At 39.3% G+C, this 16263-nt stretch overlaps 2 protein-coding genes across 2 annotated transcripts; both read left to right on the top strand.

The window, feature by feature from the left end:
- The first annotated feature begins 2928 nt into the window (after positions 1–2928).
- Positions 2929–3741, top strand: LOC149889125 (uncharacterized). The gene has a single exon (XM_090089187.1). It carries the CDS (start codon positions 2929–2931, stop codon positions 3739–3741), a length of 813 nt encoding a protein of 270 aa, XP_089945313.1.
- A 10217-nt stretch (positions 3742–13958) lies between these two features.
- LOC149889124 (uncharacterized) lies at positions 13959–15323 on the top strand. Its single transcript, XM_090089309.1, has one exon. The coding sequence runs from the start codon at positions 14037–14039 to the stop codon at positions 15321–15323; it is 1287 nt and encodes a 428-aa protein (XP_089945435.1). The 5' UTR covers positions 13959–14036.
- The last annotated feature ends 940 nt before the right edge of the window (positions 15324–16263 follow it).

Genomic DNA, 16263 nt, shown 5'->3' with positions numbered 1-16263 from the left:
CGTTGAAAAGCAAAACGGGTCTTGAAGTGGCTGAGGCGTTGAAAAAGATTTTTGATGAGAGAAAATGTGTCAAAATGTGGGTGGACAAAGGAAAAGAATTTCACAACAAGCACGTGAGATCGCTGGGTGTTCGATTATATTCCACTGAAAACGAGGAAAAAAGCTGTGTCGTCGAGCGATGGAACAGAACGATGAAAGAGAGAATGTTCAAATATTTTTCAGCCAACAGCACCAACCGATACATTGACGTTTTGGACGAAATGGTGAAAAATTACAACAGCACAAAGCACTCGTCCATCAAAATGACACCGATTGAAGCCAGCGAGGAAAAGAATAAAAATATGGTATGGATGAATCTGAATGGAAAGATGCCAAAACAAAGACCAGAGCCGAAATTTTTAATGGGAGACAAAGTGAGGATCACAAAAAAGAAGCCCCATTTTGAAAAAGGGTACACTCCGAGATGGACCGAGGAGGTTTTCACAGTGTCCAAAGTTCAGCGAACGGATCCACCCACGTACAAAATCACTGATGCCAACGGTGAAGACATTCAAGGCACTTTTTATGAGCAGGAGATGCAAAAGACGCATCAGAGCATATTCAGGATTGAAAAAATCGTTCGCCGAACAAAAAGCAAATCACTGGTCAAATGGAAAGGATATCCAGAATCGTTCAACTCATGGGTTAGCAATGTTGAATTGATCCGTCTGAAAAAATGAGTTAAAAAAATTTTCTTTTCTTATTAAAAAGATGAATTTCGTGACGGTCGGAAATTTTGATGAAAGCAAATTGTCGGTTGGAGAGATTTATTCCGCAACCAAACCAGTTCAGTACCAAAAGATTCCGCTCTTTTATGAGTATTCCTCTGGGAAAGGGCCTTTCATTTTGAGAACGCCCGTTTTGTTTTCTCTGGGTATGTTTGAGAACCGCAGCTTTGGAACGAAAGAACTGGAGGGATATTCCATGTCCTTTCTTGGTTTTGACGAGAAAAAAGGGATGAGTGAAAAAGAAAAAAAGTTCATCGAGGTGGTCGAAAAGGTATCGAAATTTCTTCGCGAAAAAGTCAAGGAAATGAATCTCACTTTGAAAAAGGGAGGGAGAACAAAGAAAATAATGACAGAGGACTTGTCCATTTTGAAAAAGAAATCCGATAATCCGAATGCATCTCCCATTATTTTCGGAAAGTTGTTCACAAAGAAAAACGAGAAAGGCATTGAAGTGTCTTCTTCGTTTTTCAAAAAGAAAGCGGAAAAGCTGGTGAAGGTGTGTCCTTTAGAATTTGTTCGACAAAAGTGTTTTGTCGTCGCCTCTTTGAGAATCGAAGGTGTTTTTGTCGGAGCGCAGATCGAGTCCATTCAGGTTAGGATTCCCGAAGTGGTCATCGCAAAAAACGTGACTTCTGTTCAAAGCATCATGGGTGGCGATTTGGATTTGGGGGAAATGGAATCTGAAGAAGAAATGGAATCTGAAGAAGAAATGTGAAAAAACACGAAGAAAAAACACGAAGAAAAAACACGAAGAAAAAAAAACACGAAGAAAAAAAAAACACGAAGAAAAAAAATGGAAAAAAAAATGAGTTAAAAACATTTTCTTTTCATATTAAAAATGCATGCCCCTCACAAGTTTTTTAAAAACGTCTCCTCGGCAGATAAACACGCTGATTCGAGTTTGGAGATCTCGAAAATATATTTGGGACACATGGATGAGAGGATCAAAGTGTTGGAGAGATTCAAAGAGTCGGATCGAACCAAAAATTTGGAAAATTTGGTGGAACGGATCAAAGAGCTTGAAAACCTGGCGGAGACAATCAAAAACCTGCAAAAAAAGACATCACAAAATATTGTTGTGGCAAAAAAAGAGTTGGATCACCCAAACTGTTTTAACATAAACGGGCACCATGAAATTTTTGCTCAGAAGGACATTAAATTTTCAGCTCTTTCTCTGACGACAATATCGTTGTCTGTTGGGTTGAGTTTTGACAGAGGCATCGCAGTCGTCACTTTGATGAACAAAATAAGTGACCAATTGAACTTCTTCAAAAACGATGCGATTTTTTCAGAGTCTGTGGATGACGTCATTTTGGATGTGAGCAACAACAGCGCCAATGACGTTATTGTCAAAAAAGGTGAAAAGCTTTGCAAAATAAATCACATCGATTCGAATTTAAAAAAAATCTGTCTTTGTTAAAAAGATGGAGATAATCAAAAACACCGAAAAAATTTATCCGGCTCTTCCAACAGCTCCGACGGATGGAGGTCACGTTTACAGACTTCAAAAAATAAGCGAGATCCAAAAAGAAATGGAGGATGAAAAAGTGAAGAGAATGGCTTTGAGCAAAAAGTACCATCGAGTGTCGAAAATCATTCGTTTCGCTGACGATGGGCTGCAAACGGTGTGCATTGCTTTGGGGATTACTGGTATTGCCCTTTTGTCAACCGTCGTTGCCACCCCAGTTTCGATTGCGTGCGAGGGGATTGCGGTTGGGATGGGTGCTTTGTCCATTTTCGGAAACCAACAAAACAAAAAAATGATGTTGAAGGCTGAAAAGCACGAAAAATTAAAGGTTCTTTCCGAGTCAAAATTGAACACGATTGGTGATCACATTTCAAAATCGCTCATGGACGGATTTGTGAGCGATTCCGAGTACGAATTGGTTCTCAGCGAGCTTCAAAAATTTAAGGTCATGGCCGAAGAAATCCGGACAAATGCAAAAAGCAGCATTGACGAATTGACCAAAGAGACGTTGATCCAAAAAGGAAGAGAAGAAGCCATTCAAGCGTTTAACAACATTTTCAAAAAGGGAAAATGATTGCAAACGCAAAACTCAAACTCGCTTTCGTTTGCGTTTTTTTTTCTCCGTATTTTAAAAAAATGTCCTTCTTTAAAATACAAGACCCGAAAAAGAGAGATGAGATTGTCAAAGAATACATGGCCAACCGGGAAAAGCTTTACAATGAGAGCCTCAACCGGAACGTTTCAGATGGGAGTTACCAGGCTGATTTGTCAAAGTTTTTCAAGCCTCTGATCGAGAGCAACGAAAAGGTGCAAAACGAGCTGAAGAGCATTGCATACAGAGAAGTTGACAACACTCCACTGGCTTTGACTTATCCAGAAAGTCCATCTGAAAGCTTGAAAGGTGTTGAAAAAACGTTTGGAAAAATGAATGTGGGAAACATTGCTTTGGAATATTTGTCGAAATATGCAGCCAAAAAATTTTCTGCAGATCGAGTTTTTGGGATTCACGCAAAAGAACGAGGAAAAATGTTTATTGGAGACAAAGAAATTTTCATCGATGAAAACGACATCATTATTGATGGAGAAAAGTACAAGGGGACGATTGGTTTTTGGGAGCTGATTTCAAGATCCAGACCTGATATGACAAAGGTGACAAATGAGGACTTGGGAAATTATGAAAAAATACTTGTAGAAACGCATGCGATGGAGAGAGAAGGTAGACCAACCGTTCCAAAAGCTTCGAGAAGCGAAAAGTGGGAGAATATTGTTTCAAAAATTTGGGAGAAAAATTACAAAAAAACGAGGGTAATAAAAGGTCGTGGAGTGATCATTCTTCCGAGCGATCCAAATGCGCTTGTTCAAAGATTAAGCTTGAGCATTGCCGCGGGTCATGCTGGAAATATCGCATCGAGAAACGAAGCTGTTGCCATTTGTGACGAGCTTTTGAGGCAGGGGGAAATCAACAAAGAGGAATATCGATCGATTCAAAAATACATCGAGTCGTGAAACAAAAAAAATTTTTTCTCATTTTTAAAATGCTCATCGTGAACAACAAAAGATATGTGAGAAAGAACGTTGTTGGAAGAGGATTCGTTGACACGTTTAAAAATTTTTTGAGGAGAATGGCAGCATCGAACGCATCGAGATCGTCTCTTCATTTATTGAGAAAGGCAGCGGCAAGCGAAATTGGAAGAGAGGCCATCACCGCAGCCAAATCTGCAGGAAAAGAATTGGCCACTTCAGCCATTTTGACCGCTAAAGACGTTGCCATCGACAAAGGAAAAAAAGCGATCGAAAAAGTTTACGCCAAGACAGGGACAGTGAATCCAAACCAATTGGTCAACACGATTGCAAACGAAGCGGCAAAGGTTGATCCGTACACGTATATCAATCCAATGGAAGAGCTGCACAAAAAAATGTTTGGTTCGTCCATTCGTCCAAAAAGAAAAATGACAAAAAAGAATGCGACCAGAATTCAGGATATCGTTAAAATGGGGAGCGGGCTTTTGATTGCGTGATTTTTTTGACAAATCAAAAATGACACAAATTTTTTTTTTCTCATTAAAAAAATGATAAACACCGACAGATTAACAATTGATGAAAAGCCTGTCTACGACACCGGCATCGAAAAAGTTGATTTTTTCGAGTACCTTCCAACAAACCTAGATTTGAATTCTTCAGGATCGATCGTTTTTGAGATTGATTGCCAGTCTGTGCAGACACTTCCGTCTGAGGCTTACATCCTCGTCGAAGGGGTTCTGAAAAAAGCAGACGGAACCGCTTACGCAGCAGCAGACAACATTGCTCTGGTGAACAACGCCATCATGTATTTGTTCAGTGACGTCACTTACGACTTATCAGGACAGCAAGTGGAAAGAGTCATGTATCCAGGTCAGGGAACAACCATGCTTGGATTGTTGAAATATCCTTTCGGTTTTCAGCTTGCCGATGGTTTGAAGCAAATGTGGTACAAAGACACATCAAACGCAACTGGAACCACTGGGTTGAACGTCAGGAGAGACCACTTGTTTGCAGACACCACATCCATTGGTGCATTTTCGTTCAGGATACCTTTAAAGCACATTTTTGGTTTTTGCGAGACTTACGACAAAGTCGTTTACGGATTCAGACACACGATCACCTTTACAAAAAAAGAATACGATGACGCCATTTACAGAGCCGGAACTGTTACTGCAGGAATGATCGACATCAAAAAATTCCGACTCTTCATGCCAAGGATTGAGCTGGATGTTTTGAAAAAATCCGAATTTTTGAAAATGATGACAAATAAAATCTCAGTTCCAATAGCTTACAAATCAAACAAAGTCGAAAGGCAAGCCATTCCAGCAGGTATCACAGAATTCACTTGGACTCTTGGAAGGATCACGGACAAAAGCGTTCCGAGATTTATCGTGTTAGGTCTTCAGACAAACAGAGGTTCCAGTCAAACCGCAAATCCAGCCGTGTTCGATCATTGTGACGTCAGCAATTTTTTCGTGACCGTCAATGGGATCAAATATCCGAATTACAATTATGACCTGAATTTCGGAGAAAAGAAAATGGTCATGGCTCATTCCGATGCGTTCACTTTTGACGAAAAATATTATGGCACAAACGAGCTTGTTTGCCAATCAGGTTTGACTCTGCTTGAATACAAAAATTTGTTTCCGTTGTTTTTTGTCGACATCAGCAAGCAAAAGGATAGAGTTGTTTCCGAAACGGCTGAATTGGTTGTCAACCTGAAATTCAGAACGGCTGTTCCAGACAGCACCATTATTTTTGCAGTGATCATTTCTGACAAATTGATCCAATTTTCTTCACACGGGACTAACATGAGCGCTGTTTATTAGATCAAAAAAACCGTAACGAGATTCTTGACAAAAAAAATTGAATTAAAAAAAATTTTTTCTTTTCAAAAAAAACATGAGGATCACGAAAAATTATCTGAAAAATTTGCTGAGAGAAAATGGTGTCATAAAAACCTCAAACAATTTGTTGACTTTGATGATGATTGCGGTTGAGAACGATCTCGTGAGCAAAGATTCGCTTTTGGAAGGTGCAAAAGAATACAGACATGTGGGTCGACCGAAAAAAGAAAATGTGAAAACGGAAAATGTGAAAAAACTGATTGACCCAAAATACGAGAGGCTTGGTTCGATTCGAAAAAAACCTGTGTCTGTGAAAACGACCAACATCGAAACAGGAGATGTGGTTGAATACAGATCCCTTAACGAAGCGATGAAAAAGACGGGTCATGGCTGGAGATATTTGGAGCGTCGTGATGGAAAAGTGGATAATGGAATCAAGATTGAGATCTTCAATTCTGAAAAACTCGAAAAAAGAAAAAAATGAAAAAAAATTTTTCGATTCTCTGAAAAAAAGAATTGAAAAAACCGGAAAATTGAATTTGGGTTAAAAATTTTCTTGTTAATAAAAAATGGAAAGCAAAATCGCCAAAGAAAAAAAAGTTTCGATGGCAACATTGAAAAATCAAGCTCGAGACAGAGCGATAAAAGGATTTTCGAAAATGACGAGGGAACAACTCGTTGAAGCCATAAAAACAACAAGACCTGTCATTGGTCCTCATCCTGTTTCTCTGAGACGCACGACTGAGGCAAGACCGTTGCCTGCACCGAGACCTGTTTCCAATGACTTGATTTCTTTCGGACCTGCTCGCTTGCAAAATCGAGTGACAAGAACTGAACCATCCATCCTTGACACACCTGTTGTTGATTCAACAAACGTTATTACAACCTGTTCCTGCTCCTAGACCTGGTTGGCTTTCAAGAATTGCAACAACTGTCTCCAACGGTTTTAACCAAGTGCTCACTGCCATTGATCCCTACGTTCCCGAATCGGTTAAAAATGCAGTGAGCAATGTGGGGAGCGAAGTGAAGAGAAAAGTGGACTCTCTCAAATCAATGGCTCTCAAAGCAATCACGCGAAATGCAGTTTACAAGCCCCTCATTGATTTTCATTTGACCGATCACGCGCTGAGGCGTGTTGCCAAACAATTTTCGCATTAGGTCAAAGGAAACCAAAAGGACGCTTCAGAATTTTTGAATTTGGCAAAAGACGGCATGATCAAAATTCTTCAAGAGAATAAAAACAAAAAAGCGAGCCTCGTTTTGACAATCGATATGGAGAGCGTCAGCCTTACAACTGGAGAGGAGGTGCATCGAATCGTTCCTTTTTTGTCAAAAGCTGGGATTATTTTGGAGTCGACGGACTTGGGAGAATTTTATGAAAAAGCAAAAGAGGAGATCCTGGAAAACATGGAAAAATACAACAAAATGGGCTCGAATTGCACAGTGTCAGCCATCTTGAAAATGGACATCAATTTAATTGACTACAGACCCATCGGTGGTCGGTCGTATATCCCTCTCGACGATTTTCTGTCGAGCAAAAAAGCAATCATCAACATGGTGAACGAAGACAATGAATGCTTCAAGTGGAGTGTCACCAGGGCGTTGAACATGAAAGAAAAAAATGGAGAAAAAATTGACAAAGACTTGATTGAACAATCGAAAGCGTTGAATTGGGGAGGGATTGATTTCCGGTCAAACTCGATCAAATCAAAAATTTTGAAAAAAACAATCCAGACATCAGTGTCAACGTTTTTGGTTACGAAAAAAAATCCATACACCCTTTGCGAATATCGAAATGCTTGAACAGAAAGCATGAAATCGATTTGCTGCTTGTTTCAGACGAAAAAACGAATCATTATTGTCTGATCAAAAATATGAGTCGACTCATTTCATCCCAAGCATCCAACAGAAACGGGAGAAAATATTTTTGCAGAAATTGCTTGCAAGGGATGAAAAGCGAGGAGGATCTTTCAAAACATTCGACCTATTGCAGAGAGCACAGCGCGACACGAATGGATCTTCCTCCAGAAAATTCGTTCATGAAATTCGGACACATGGAAAGGTCAATGAGGGTTCCATTCATCGTTTACGCGGATTTTGAAAGCTTTGTCAAACCGATGCACTCGTGCGAACAAAACCCAGACCAGTCTTACACCAAAAAGTTTCAAAGTCACATTCCGAGCTCCTTTGCCTTTTACATCAAATGTTTTGACGAAACCATTTACAACAGAGGACCAACAATTTCCGCGTCGGAAAGCGAGGATGACGACATTGGAGAATATTTTGTCGACAGCTTGGAAAAAGCAATAAAAAAAGTCTTTGGGAAAATCGAGAGAAAAAACATGTTTTTGACTAAGGAGGACGAAAAAAATTTCAAAGCCGCAACCGTTTGTCACATTTGCGAAGAAAAAATCCTCGATTCAGAAAAGGTGCGCGATCACTGCCATTTCACTGGAAAATATCTGGGAGCACACAACGAATGCAATCTGAAATACAAAGTCCCGAAATTCATTCCTGTCGTTTTTCACAATCTGTTGGGTTACGACAGCCATTTGTTTATCAAAAAATTGGGAGGAGAAATAACCTGCATCCCATGCAACGAGGAAAAATACATCAGCTTTTCGAAAAAAATCAAAGTGGGGGAATACATTGGGGAAAACGGAAAACCGAAAGACAAAAAAATTGAATTGAGGTTCATCGACAGTTATAAATTCCTTTCCTTCAGTTTGGACGATTTGTCGAAAAATTTAAAGCCGGAAGAGTTCAAAAACCTCTCAAAATATTTTGAAGGAGAAAAATTCGATTTGCTTCGGAAAAAAGGCGTTTACCCTTACGGTTGGGTGGATGGATTCGATAAATTTCAAGAAACGCAATTGCCTCCAAAAGAAGCGTTTTTCTCAGAACTCAACCACAATGAAATAAGCGACGAAGATTACGCGCATGCGAAAAAGGTTTGGGACACGTTTCAAAGCAAAACGTTCAGAGATTATCATGATTTGTACAACGTGTCAGACGTTTTGATTCTGGCGGACGTCTTTGAAAATTTCCGGGACGTTTGCATGAAACATTACAAGCTCGACCCAGCCTGGTATTACACGTCTCCCGGGTTGGCTTGGGACGCTTGTTTGAAAATGACAAAAATAAAATTAGAATTGTTGAGCGACCCAGACATGCTTCAAATGATCCAAAAAGGAACCTGTGGAGGGATCAGCATGATCTCCAATCGGTATGGAAAATCGAACAACAAATACATGGGTGACTCGTTCGATCCAAGCATACCATCAAAATTCATTCAATACTTGGACGCCAACAACCTGTACGGATGGGCCATGTGCAAACCTCTTCCCACTCACGGTTTCGAATGGATGTCAGAAGACGAACTGTCCAATTGGAGACATTTTCCGTGCATTTTGGAGGTTGATTTGGATTATCCGGAAAGCCTTCACGAAGAACGCAACGATTATCCGTTGGCCCCTGAGAGAATGAAAATCGGAAAAGTGGATAAGCTCGTTCCAAATTTAAACGACAAAAAAAAATATGTCCTTCACTGTGAAAACCTGACATTGTATGAACGATTGGGGATGAAAATCTCAAAGGTGCACAGAGGAATTAAATTTGAGCAACGGGATTGGTTGAAACCTTACATCGACCTCAACACCGAATTTAGAACAAAAGCCACCAGTGAGTTTGAGAAGGAATTTTTCAAGCTGATGAACAATTCGGTGTTTGGAAAAACCATGGAAAACATTGAAAAGCGAGTGGACGTGAGACTGGTGACAGAAAAGGAAAAGGCAATCAAGTTGTCGGCCAAACCAAATTACGACCGGCACACGATTTTCGACGAAAACTTGATTGCCGTTCACATGAAAAGGACATCAATTCTTTACAACAAACCCATTTATTTGGGGATGTCCATTTTGGATTTGAGCAAAACCTTGATGTTTGAGTTCCATTACGACTTCATCAAAAAAAAATATCCTGGTGACGTAAAGCTGCTGATGACAGACACGGACTCGCTGGTTTAAGAAATAAAAACGGACGATTTCTACAAGGACATTGCTGGTGATGTCAAAACTAAATTTGACACGAGCGATTTCAGTAAAAGCCATCCAGCCATTCAAAACGTTGGTTTCAAAGTAGGCGAAAATAAAAAGGTCATTGGCATGTTCAAAGACGAAACCGGAGGAAAACAGATTGAAGAGTTTGTCGGCCTACGGTCAAAACTTTACTCCTGCAAAATACACCAAGAAAAACAAGAGAAAAAATGCAAGAAATGCAAGGGGGTCAAAACATATGTCGTCGAAAAATACATCACACACGACGATTACAAAAAATGTCTCAAAACCAAAAAAGAAAAGATTAACAAAATGAATGTCATCCGATCCCATTTGCATGACGTTTACACGGAGGAGATCAACAAAACCTCTCTCAGCTCCAACGATGACAAAAGAATCATTTTGGATGATGGGATCCACACGTTGGCTTATGGTCACCACAAATTAAAAGAAAAGGAACAAAAGGTAAGTGACAAAAATGGGGAAGCAAATTAAAAAAAGAAAAAATGAACAAAATGATCAATGTGGAAGGAGGCAGCAAAACAAAGGTAAGTGACAAAGGAAAAAAACAAAGGTAAGTGACAAAAATGGGGAAGCAAATTAAAAAAAAAATATAAATAAAAAAAAAGAGAAGCAAGAAAATAAATGTGCAAAAAATTTTGAGCAATTTTCAATTGGAGCATGGAGTTATTTTGCCGAAAGATGCTTTGTCCACTTTTCAGTTAATGGAAGCAGCAAAAAAACTTAAAATGAAAAACTTTCGAGGGGTTTTTGTCAGAGACACATTGCCAAAAAAACCGAGAAAAAAAGAATGCGGGATTATCAACACGGGTGATTCAAGCACCGGAGGGTTTCATTGGGTGTGTTGGTTCAAAGACGGAGACGAAAAGTTCAGCTTTGACTCTTACGCTCAACCCCCTCTCGATGAATTGGTTCAATATCTGAAAAGCCCTGTCTATTACACCAGCAACAGGGTTCAATTTGGAAACACGTCTTATTGCGGTCACTTGTGTCTTTACGTCTTGAAAAAATGTGAAGAGGGAAACAAATTTCAAGACGTTGTCAACACCCTTTGGTAAAAAATCAAAGGATCTGATCCAAAGGATCTGATCACGAAGGATCTGAAAAAATTTTCACCCGTTAAAAAAATGATTGACAAATTCAACAGAAACGAGTTCAGCGTTTATTTAGACAATCTCACATCAGACTCAGCAAGCAACGTTTATATCAAAACGGATGGATCCAGCACCATTACTGCAGACATTGATTTCAACTCTCAAAAAATCATCAACCTGGCAGAACCAACCAACTCTCACGACGCCGCCACCAAAAATTATGTCGACACGCATTCGACAGGAGGAGTAGGAACAGTTATTGGAATTGCAGACTTGGATTTGAATTTCCACAAGGCAATCAATTTGAACGAACCGACAGCTCTTCATGACGCAGCGACAAAAAATTACGTCGACGTCAGCTCGAGCATAAATGTGAAAGTAGACGGATCGAGCACCATCACTGCTGACATGGATTTAAACAACCACAAGTTGCTCAACGTCTCTGATCCAACCACTTCTCACGACGCGGCAACAAAAGGGTACGTCGACACCAAAGTGGCTTATTCCAATACTTTGTACACAGACGTCAACATGATTCAACACAAATTGACCAATATGGCAGAACCCGTTTCCGCTTCGGATTCAGCCACCAAAAATTACGTCGACACACACGCCGGTGGAACATCAGTTGGAACAGCGGACTTGAATTTGAATTCCCACAAATTGATCAATGTGCTCGACCCGTCAAGCGCGCAAGACGGAGCGACAAAAAGTTATGTCGACTGAGAGAATGAAAATCGTTGCTTCAAAAATCGAGTTTGACCAGCGTTGTTCCAAGCTCGAGTTTCACCAGTTTGGGATTCAAGTCTCAGACCGTTGCAGCATTAACCACTTCTCCTGTGTTTGCGTTTTCTGGAAAATCTGGAGTGCTGAGAAGATTATGGCTGGCTTTATACAGCACCTCTGGAACCAATATTCCCGGACAAGTTTTCATTCGAATCTTCACTGACGGAGAGATCAATGTTGGGAATTATGCAGAAACCACGGAAGGAATCGGAGTGGACACAACTGGTCTCGCCACCGATTTGCTTTTTTCACCATTGGGAGGAGCTTTTTACGCAAATTCTTTGCAGGGATGCAACATGTTTAACACCACTTCCTTGGGAGGATATTTCACGCTGGACATGCCTTTCAGGAACGACGTCTCCATTCAACTGGTCAACAGAAATGCCACAGCCATCACGTATTGGATTCAGCCGTTCATCTCCACACTTGCTTCCATTCCTGCTTCCATCCCTCTTTTCAAGCTGTACTGCAAGTTGTTCCGATATTTGAGCACCACTTATGGCAGCGAATACGTTTTGATGAACACCAACGGAAAAGGAAATGGCGTCTCGTTGAAATACATCAGGGTGCACAGCATCGGCGCTTCTGGAAACTGGTGGGAATCACGAGTCAGAATGTACGATGGAAATCTACCTCCTGGAAACGGAACCGTTCTCACTCCTTGGACTCCATACAACACCAACAATTACACGTATTTTCCAGGTTACGACGGTGACAGCACATGCTTCTTTTCCTCCTCTGGACTGGAAGATTTTTACTTGTCGTCGTGGAACGGAGCTAACATATCCTCATTCAACAACAAATCCACAGGCCTTCTTTACCAATCCACTTCATCCATCGGATCCACCACCACCATTTCGTTTTACAGAAATTTCGGAGAAGCCGATTCCATGCCCAGCGTTGAAGCCGGAAGAAGACTCGTCGTCACTCTCAACTCTGACGATGCACAAGTCGGTCAATCCCTAAGCTTCTACCTTCTTCTCGGACAAGTCTTTTATTACGCATAATTTTTCGCGAACGATTTCAACACCTTTACACCCATTAATTTTTTTCATGGATCCTCATGAAAAAATCAAAACGGGCATCGAAACATTTTCATACCCATCAATCAACAAAAAAAAATATCAAAACATTTACACCACTCAATCAACAAAAAATATCAAAATGGGCATCGATACATTTACACCCCTCAATTCACAAAAAATATCAAAATGAGCAACGATACATTTACACCCCTCAATCAACAAAAAATATCAAAATGAGCATCAAAATGAAAATGAGCCAGAACTCTCCTTTTCTAGTAGTGGTTGAAAACACTCCACTGGCTTTGACTTATCCAGAAAGCGAGCCGTCGTCAATTAAAAGAATGAATTTAGGAGGTATTGCGAGTTACTACATGGCTAAATATGCATCGAAAAAAGAATTATGCGATAGAGTTTTTGGAATTCATGCAGAAGGTGGAAAATTGCATATCGGTAAAGAAGAAGTAACCATCGATGAAAACAACGTCATTATTGGTGGAGAAAAGTATAATGGAACAATAGGACTTTGGGAGCTGATCTCAAGATCCAAGCCTGATAAAACCAAGTACACTGATGACGACCTTAAAAATTATGAAGATATACTTATTAACACTCAAGCAATGGAATCTGATGTAAATCCAAACAGACCAAAAGCTTCGAGAGCTGAAAAATACGTCACGATTATAAAGCCTATTTGGGAAAAATTCATGATGAATAAAAAGGGTAAAAAAGGTCATGGTGTCATTATTCTTCCGAGCTATCCAAATGCTCTTGTGGAAAAGCTCAACTTGAGTATCGCTGCATGGCATGCTGGAAATAAAGAGTCGAGAAATGTGGCTGTTTCCATTTGCGATGAGCTGTTGAGACAGAATAGGATTAATAAAGACGAGTACAATGCTATGATCGCGTATATCGATTTGAAATAAAAAAAAAATCTATGGAAATAAAAATGATCGTTTATAGAAATAGATATGTTAAGAAGCATATTGTGGGTGGAAATGGGATGATTGACACGCTTAAGAATTTCTTGAGAAGAGCAGCAGCTTCAAGCGCTTCAAGAGCAGCATCTACTTTGGCTAATAAAATTGCAAAAACTGAACTGGGAAGAGAAGCAATCATGGCTACTAAATCTGCAGGAAAAGAGCTAGCTTCTACAGCCATTTCCACTGCTAGAGATGTGGCTATTGATAAAGGTAAAAAGACCATTAAGAAATTGTATTCCAAGACTGGAACTCCAAAACCACATGAAGCTGCAAAGAATGATCTCAGCCTTAAAAGCAAAGAAATTATTTCAAGCATTGTTAACAGAGCAGCACCGATTATAGATGAATATTCTATGCTTGGATCAGGATTGTCGAAGAACAAAGCGATTAGAATACAAGACCTGGTAAAAAAGGGAAATGGGCTTTTGATTGCATGAGGATCCAAAAAATTTTTTTTCTTTGATGTATAAAAATGGCAAATTCCGATGTTTTAAATTTTACAGAAGAGATTATTGTTGATGAAGAAATTGAGAGATTTGAGTTTCATGAATACGAACCAGTGAATAAGAATCTAAACGTTGATGGAGAAATAAGAATCAATATTGAGCAGCAAGATTTGTTCACGCTTCCATCTGAGGCTTACCTTTTGGTTGAAGGAAGACTTTTAAAAGCGGATGGAACTTCTTACGCTGATGCAGACGTCGTTACTTTGGCTAACAATGGTATCATGCACATGTTCAGTCAGATTTCTTATCAGTTGTCGAATCAAGAGGTGGAGACCATTTACGAACCTGGACAAGCTACCACCATGATTGGGTACCTCAAATATCCAGTAGAGTTTCAAATTTCAGAGGGTATGAACCAGCTGTGGCAAAGAGACATAACAGCTTTAGCAGATCTTGTCAACAACACTGGATTTAAGCAAAGACAAAATTACATCATTGCACAGACTGAAGAAAAAGGAACGTTTTCGTTCTGCATTCCTTTAAAGCACATTTTTGGATTTTGCGACGATTACGATAAAGTGCTCTATGGATTTAAGCATACACTTGCTCTTGTGAGAAAGAGCGATAGTGACGCTATTTTTAGAGCAGCTGCAACAGCTGCAGGAAAAGTGGATTTGACTAAATTGTCTTTGTTTATGCCTCATGTCACACCCTCTGTCGTAACTAGCAACAATCTTTACAAAATTATTGAATCAAAAGTAGATGTTCCATTTTCGTTCAGATCTAGACAATGCGATACCATCGCTGTTCCTGTGTCAAACAACTTTAGTTGGAGGTTAAGCGCAAGATCTGCTAGTGAAAGACCGAGGTATGTCATTGTTGGATTCCAAACCAATAAATCTGGAAATCAAGAATTAAATCCTTCAGTCTTTGATCACTGCGACTTGAAAAACATGTATGTCACCTTAAACAGTGAAAGATATCCTGCTGTTGATTACAATTTAGACTTTAATAACAACAAATACTCAAGAGCTTATAGAGACGCCTCTAAGTTTGACAATAGACTTTATGGGACAAACGAAATTATAGTTCAGCCCAATTTGTCTGCCTTAAATTATAGATACATTTGTCCTCTTTTTGTTTTTGATGTAAGCAAGCAGGCCGAGAGGTTAAAAACTTCAGTGATAGATGTGCAAATAAAAGCTACATTTAACGCAAACGTTCCTGCAAACACTCAAGCCTTTGCTGTCCTCATTTCCGATAAATTGCTTAGACTTAAATCAGATGGAAGCAGAATGAATATTGTTTATTGATGACCTTTAAAATAATATTTTTTTAACAAAAAATGAGATATACGAAAAAGGATTTGAAAAAATTACTGAAAGAAAACGGAATTTCTAAAACGTCAAACAATAAAATGTCGCTCATGATGCTTGCGGTTGAAAGCAACTTGATTGATAAAAACGAATGGATTAAAGACGTGAAGGAAGAGCGACCTGTGGGTAGACCGAAAAAAATCCAAAATGGATTAAATCGGTTACAAGAAGAATAAAATGAAACAGTTTTTTCCGTTTTTTCTAGAATGTAGTATAAAAGAGACTGACGCAAATAAAAAAAGACATCTTGAGCTTCTTGCATTTGGAAAAACAGGTGTTTTTTGTGAATCTGTTTACGTCACTGAAAACGGAGATTTTAATATTCCAAAAGAGTATAGTGATGAAGAGAGAGACAAGCTTTACCGACTTGTATGGAGTGGTGAGACAGAATATTCACGAATGGAAAAGAAAATCAAAGAGCATCTCAGTACTTGGAAAAGTTTGGCTAAAGAAGAAAAGCTAAGAATGATTGACAAGTATGTGCTTGATTTGGATTGCGATTTCGAGGAGAAAAAAAAGATTTCTGGAAATCTAAAAAGCGCAATTTTAAATCATTCACTCGGTTCCAAAGACATTGTGTATGAAAACTTTAAAATACTTCAGTTGTTAGAAATGAAAAAATCGAGTTTGATTTAAATAAAATCTTAGCATAATAAAAGATGACTTACACAAGAAAGCTTTTGAAAAAATTACTGAAAGAAAATGGTGTTTCCAAAACGTCTGACAATAAAATGTCGCTCATGATGCTTGCGGTTGAAAACAACTTGATTAGAAAAGATGCATTTTTGGAAAACTCGAAAGAGGTGAGACCTGTTGGAAGACCTAGAAAAAATGAGAAAAAAGAAAAGAAACCTCTTGATCCTAAATATGCGAGACT

The sequence above is a fragment of the Hydra viridissima genome, unplaced genomic scaffold (assembly GCF_058129835.1).
Source record: "Hydra viridissima isolate aposymbiotic clone 2 unplaced genomic scaffold, HvirCarnegie_v1 scaffold_5, whole genome shotgun sequence".
Taxonomy (NCBI): domain Eukaryota; kingdom Metazoa; phylum Cnidaria; class Hydrozoa; order Anthoathecata; family Hydridae; genus Hydra; species Hydra viridissima.
The sequence above is the reverse complement of the archived record's forward strand: the minus strand, read 5'-3'. Positions and strand labels throughout refer to the sequence as shown.

What these genes read in the sequence shown, in the direction of transcription:
- LOC149889125 (XM_090089187.1), top strand. Translation starts at nt 2,929, where the DNA reads ATGGCCAACCGGGAAAAGCTTTACAATGAGAGCCTCAACCGGAACGTT.
- LOC149889124 (XM_090089309.1), top strand. Translation starts at nt 14,037, where the DNA reads ATGGCAAATTCCGATGTTTTAAATTTTACAGAAGAGATTATTGTTGAT.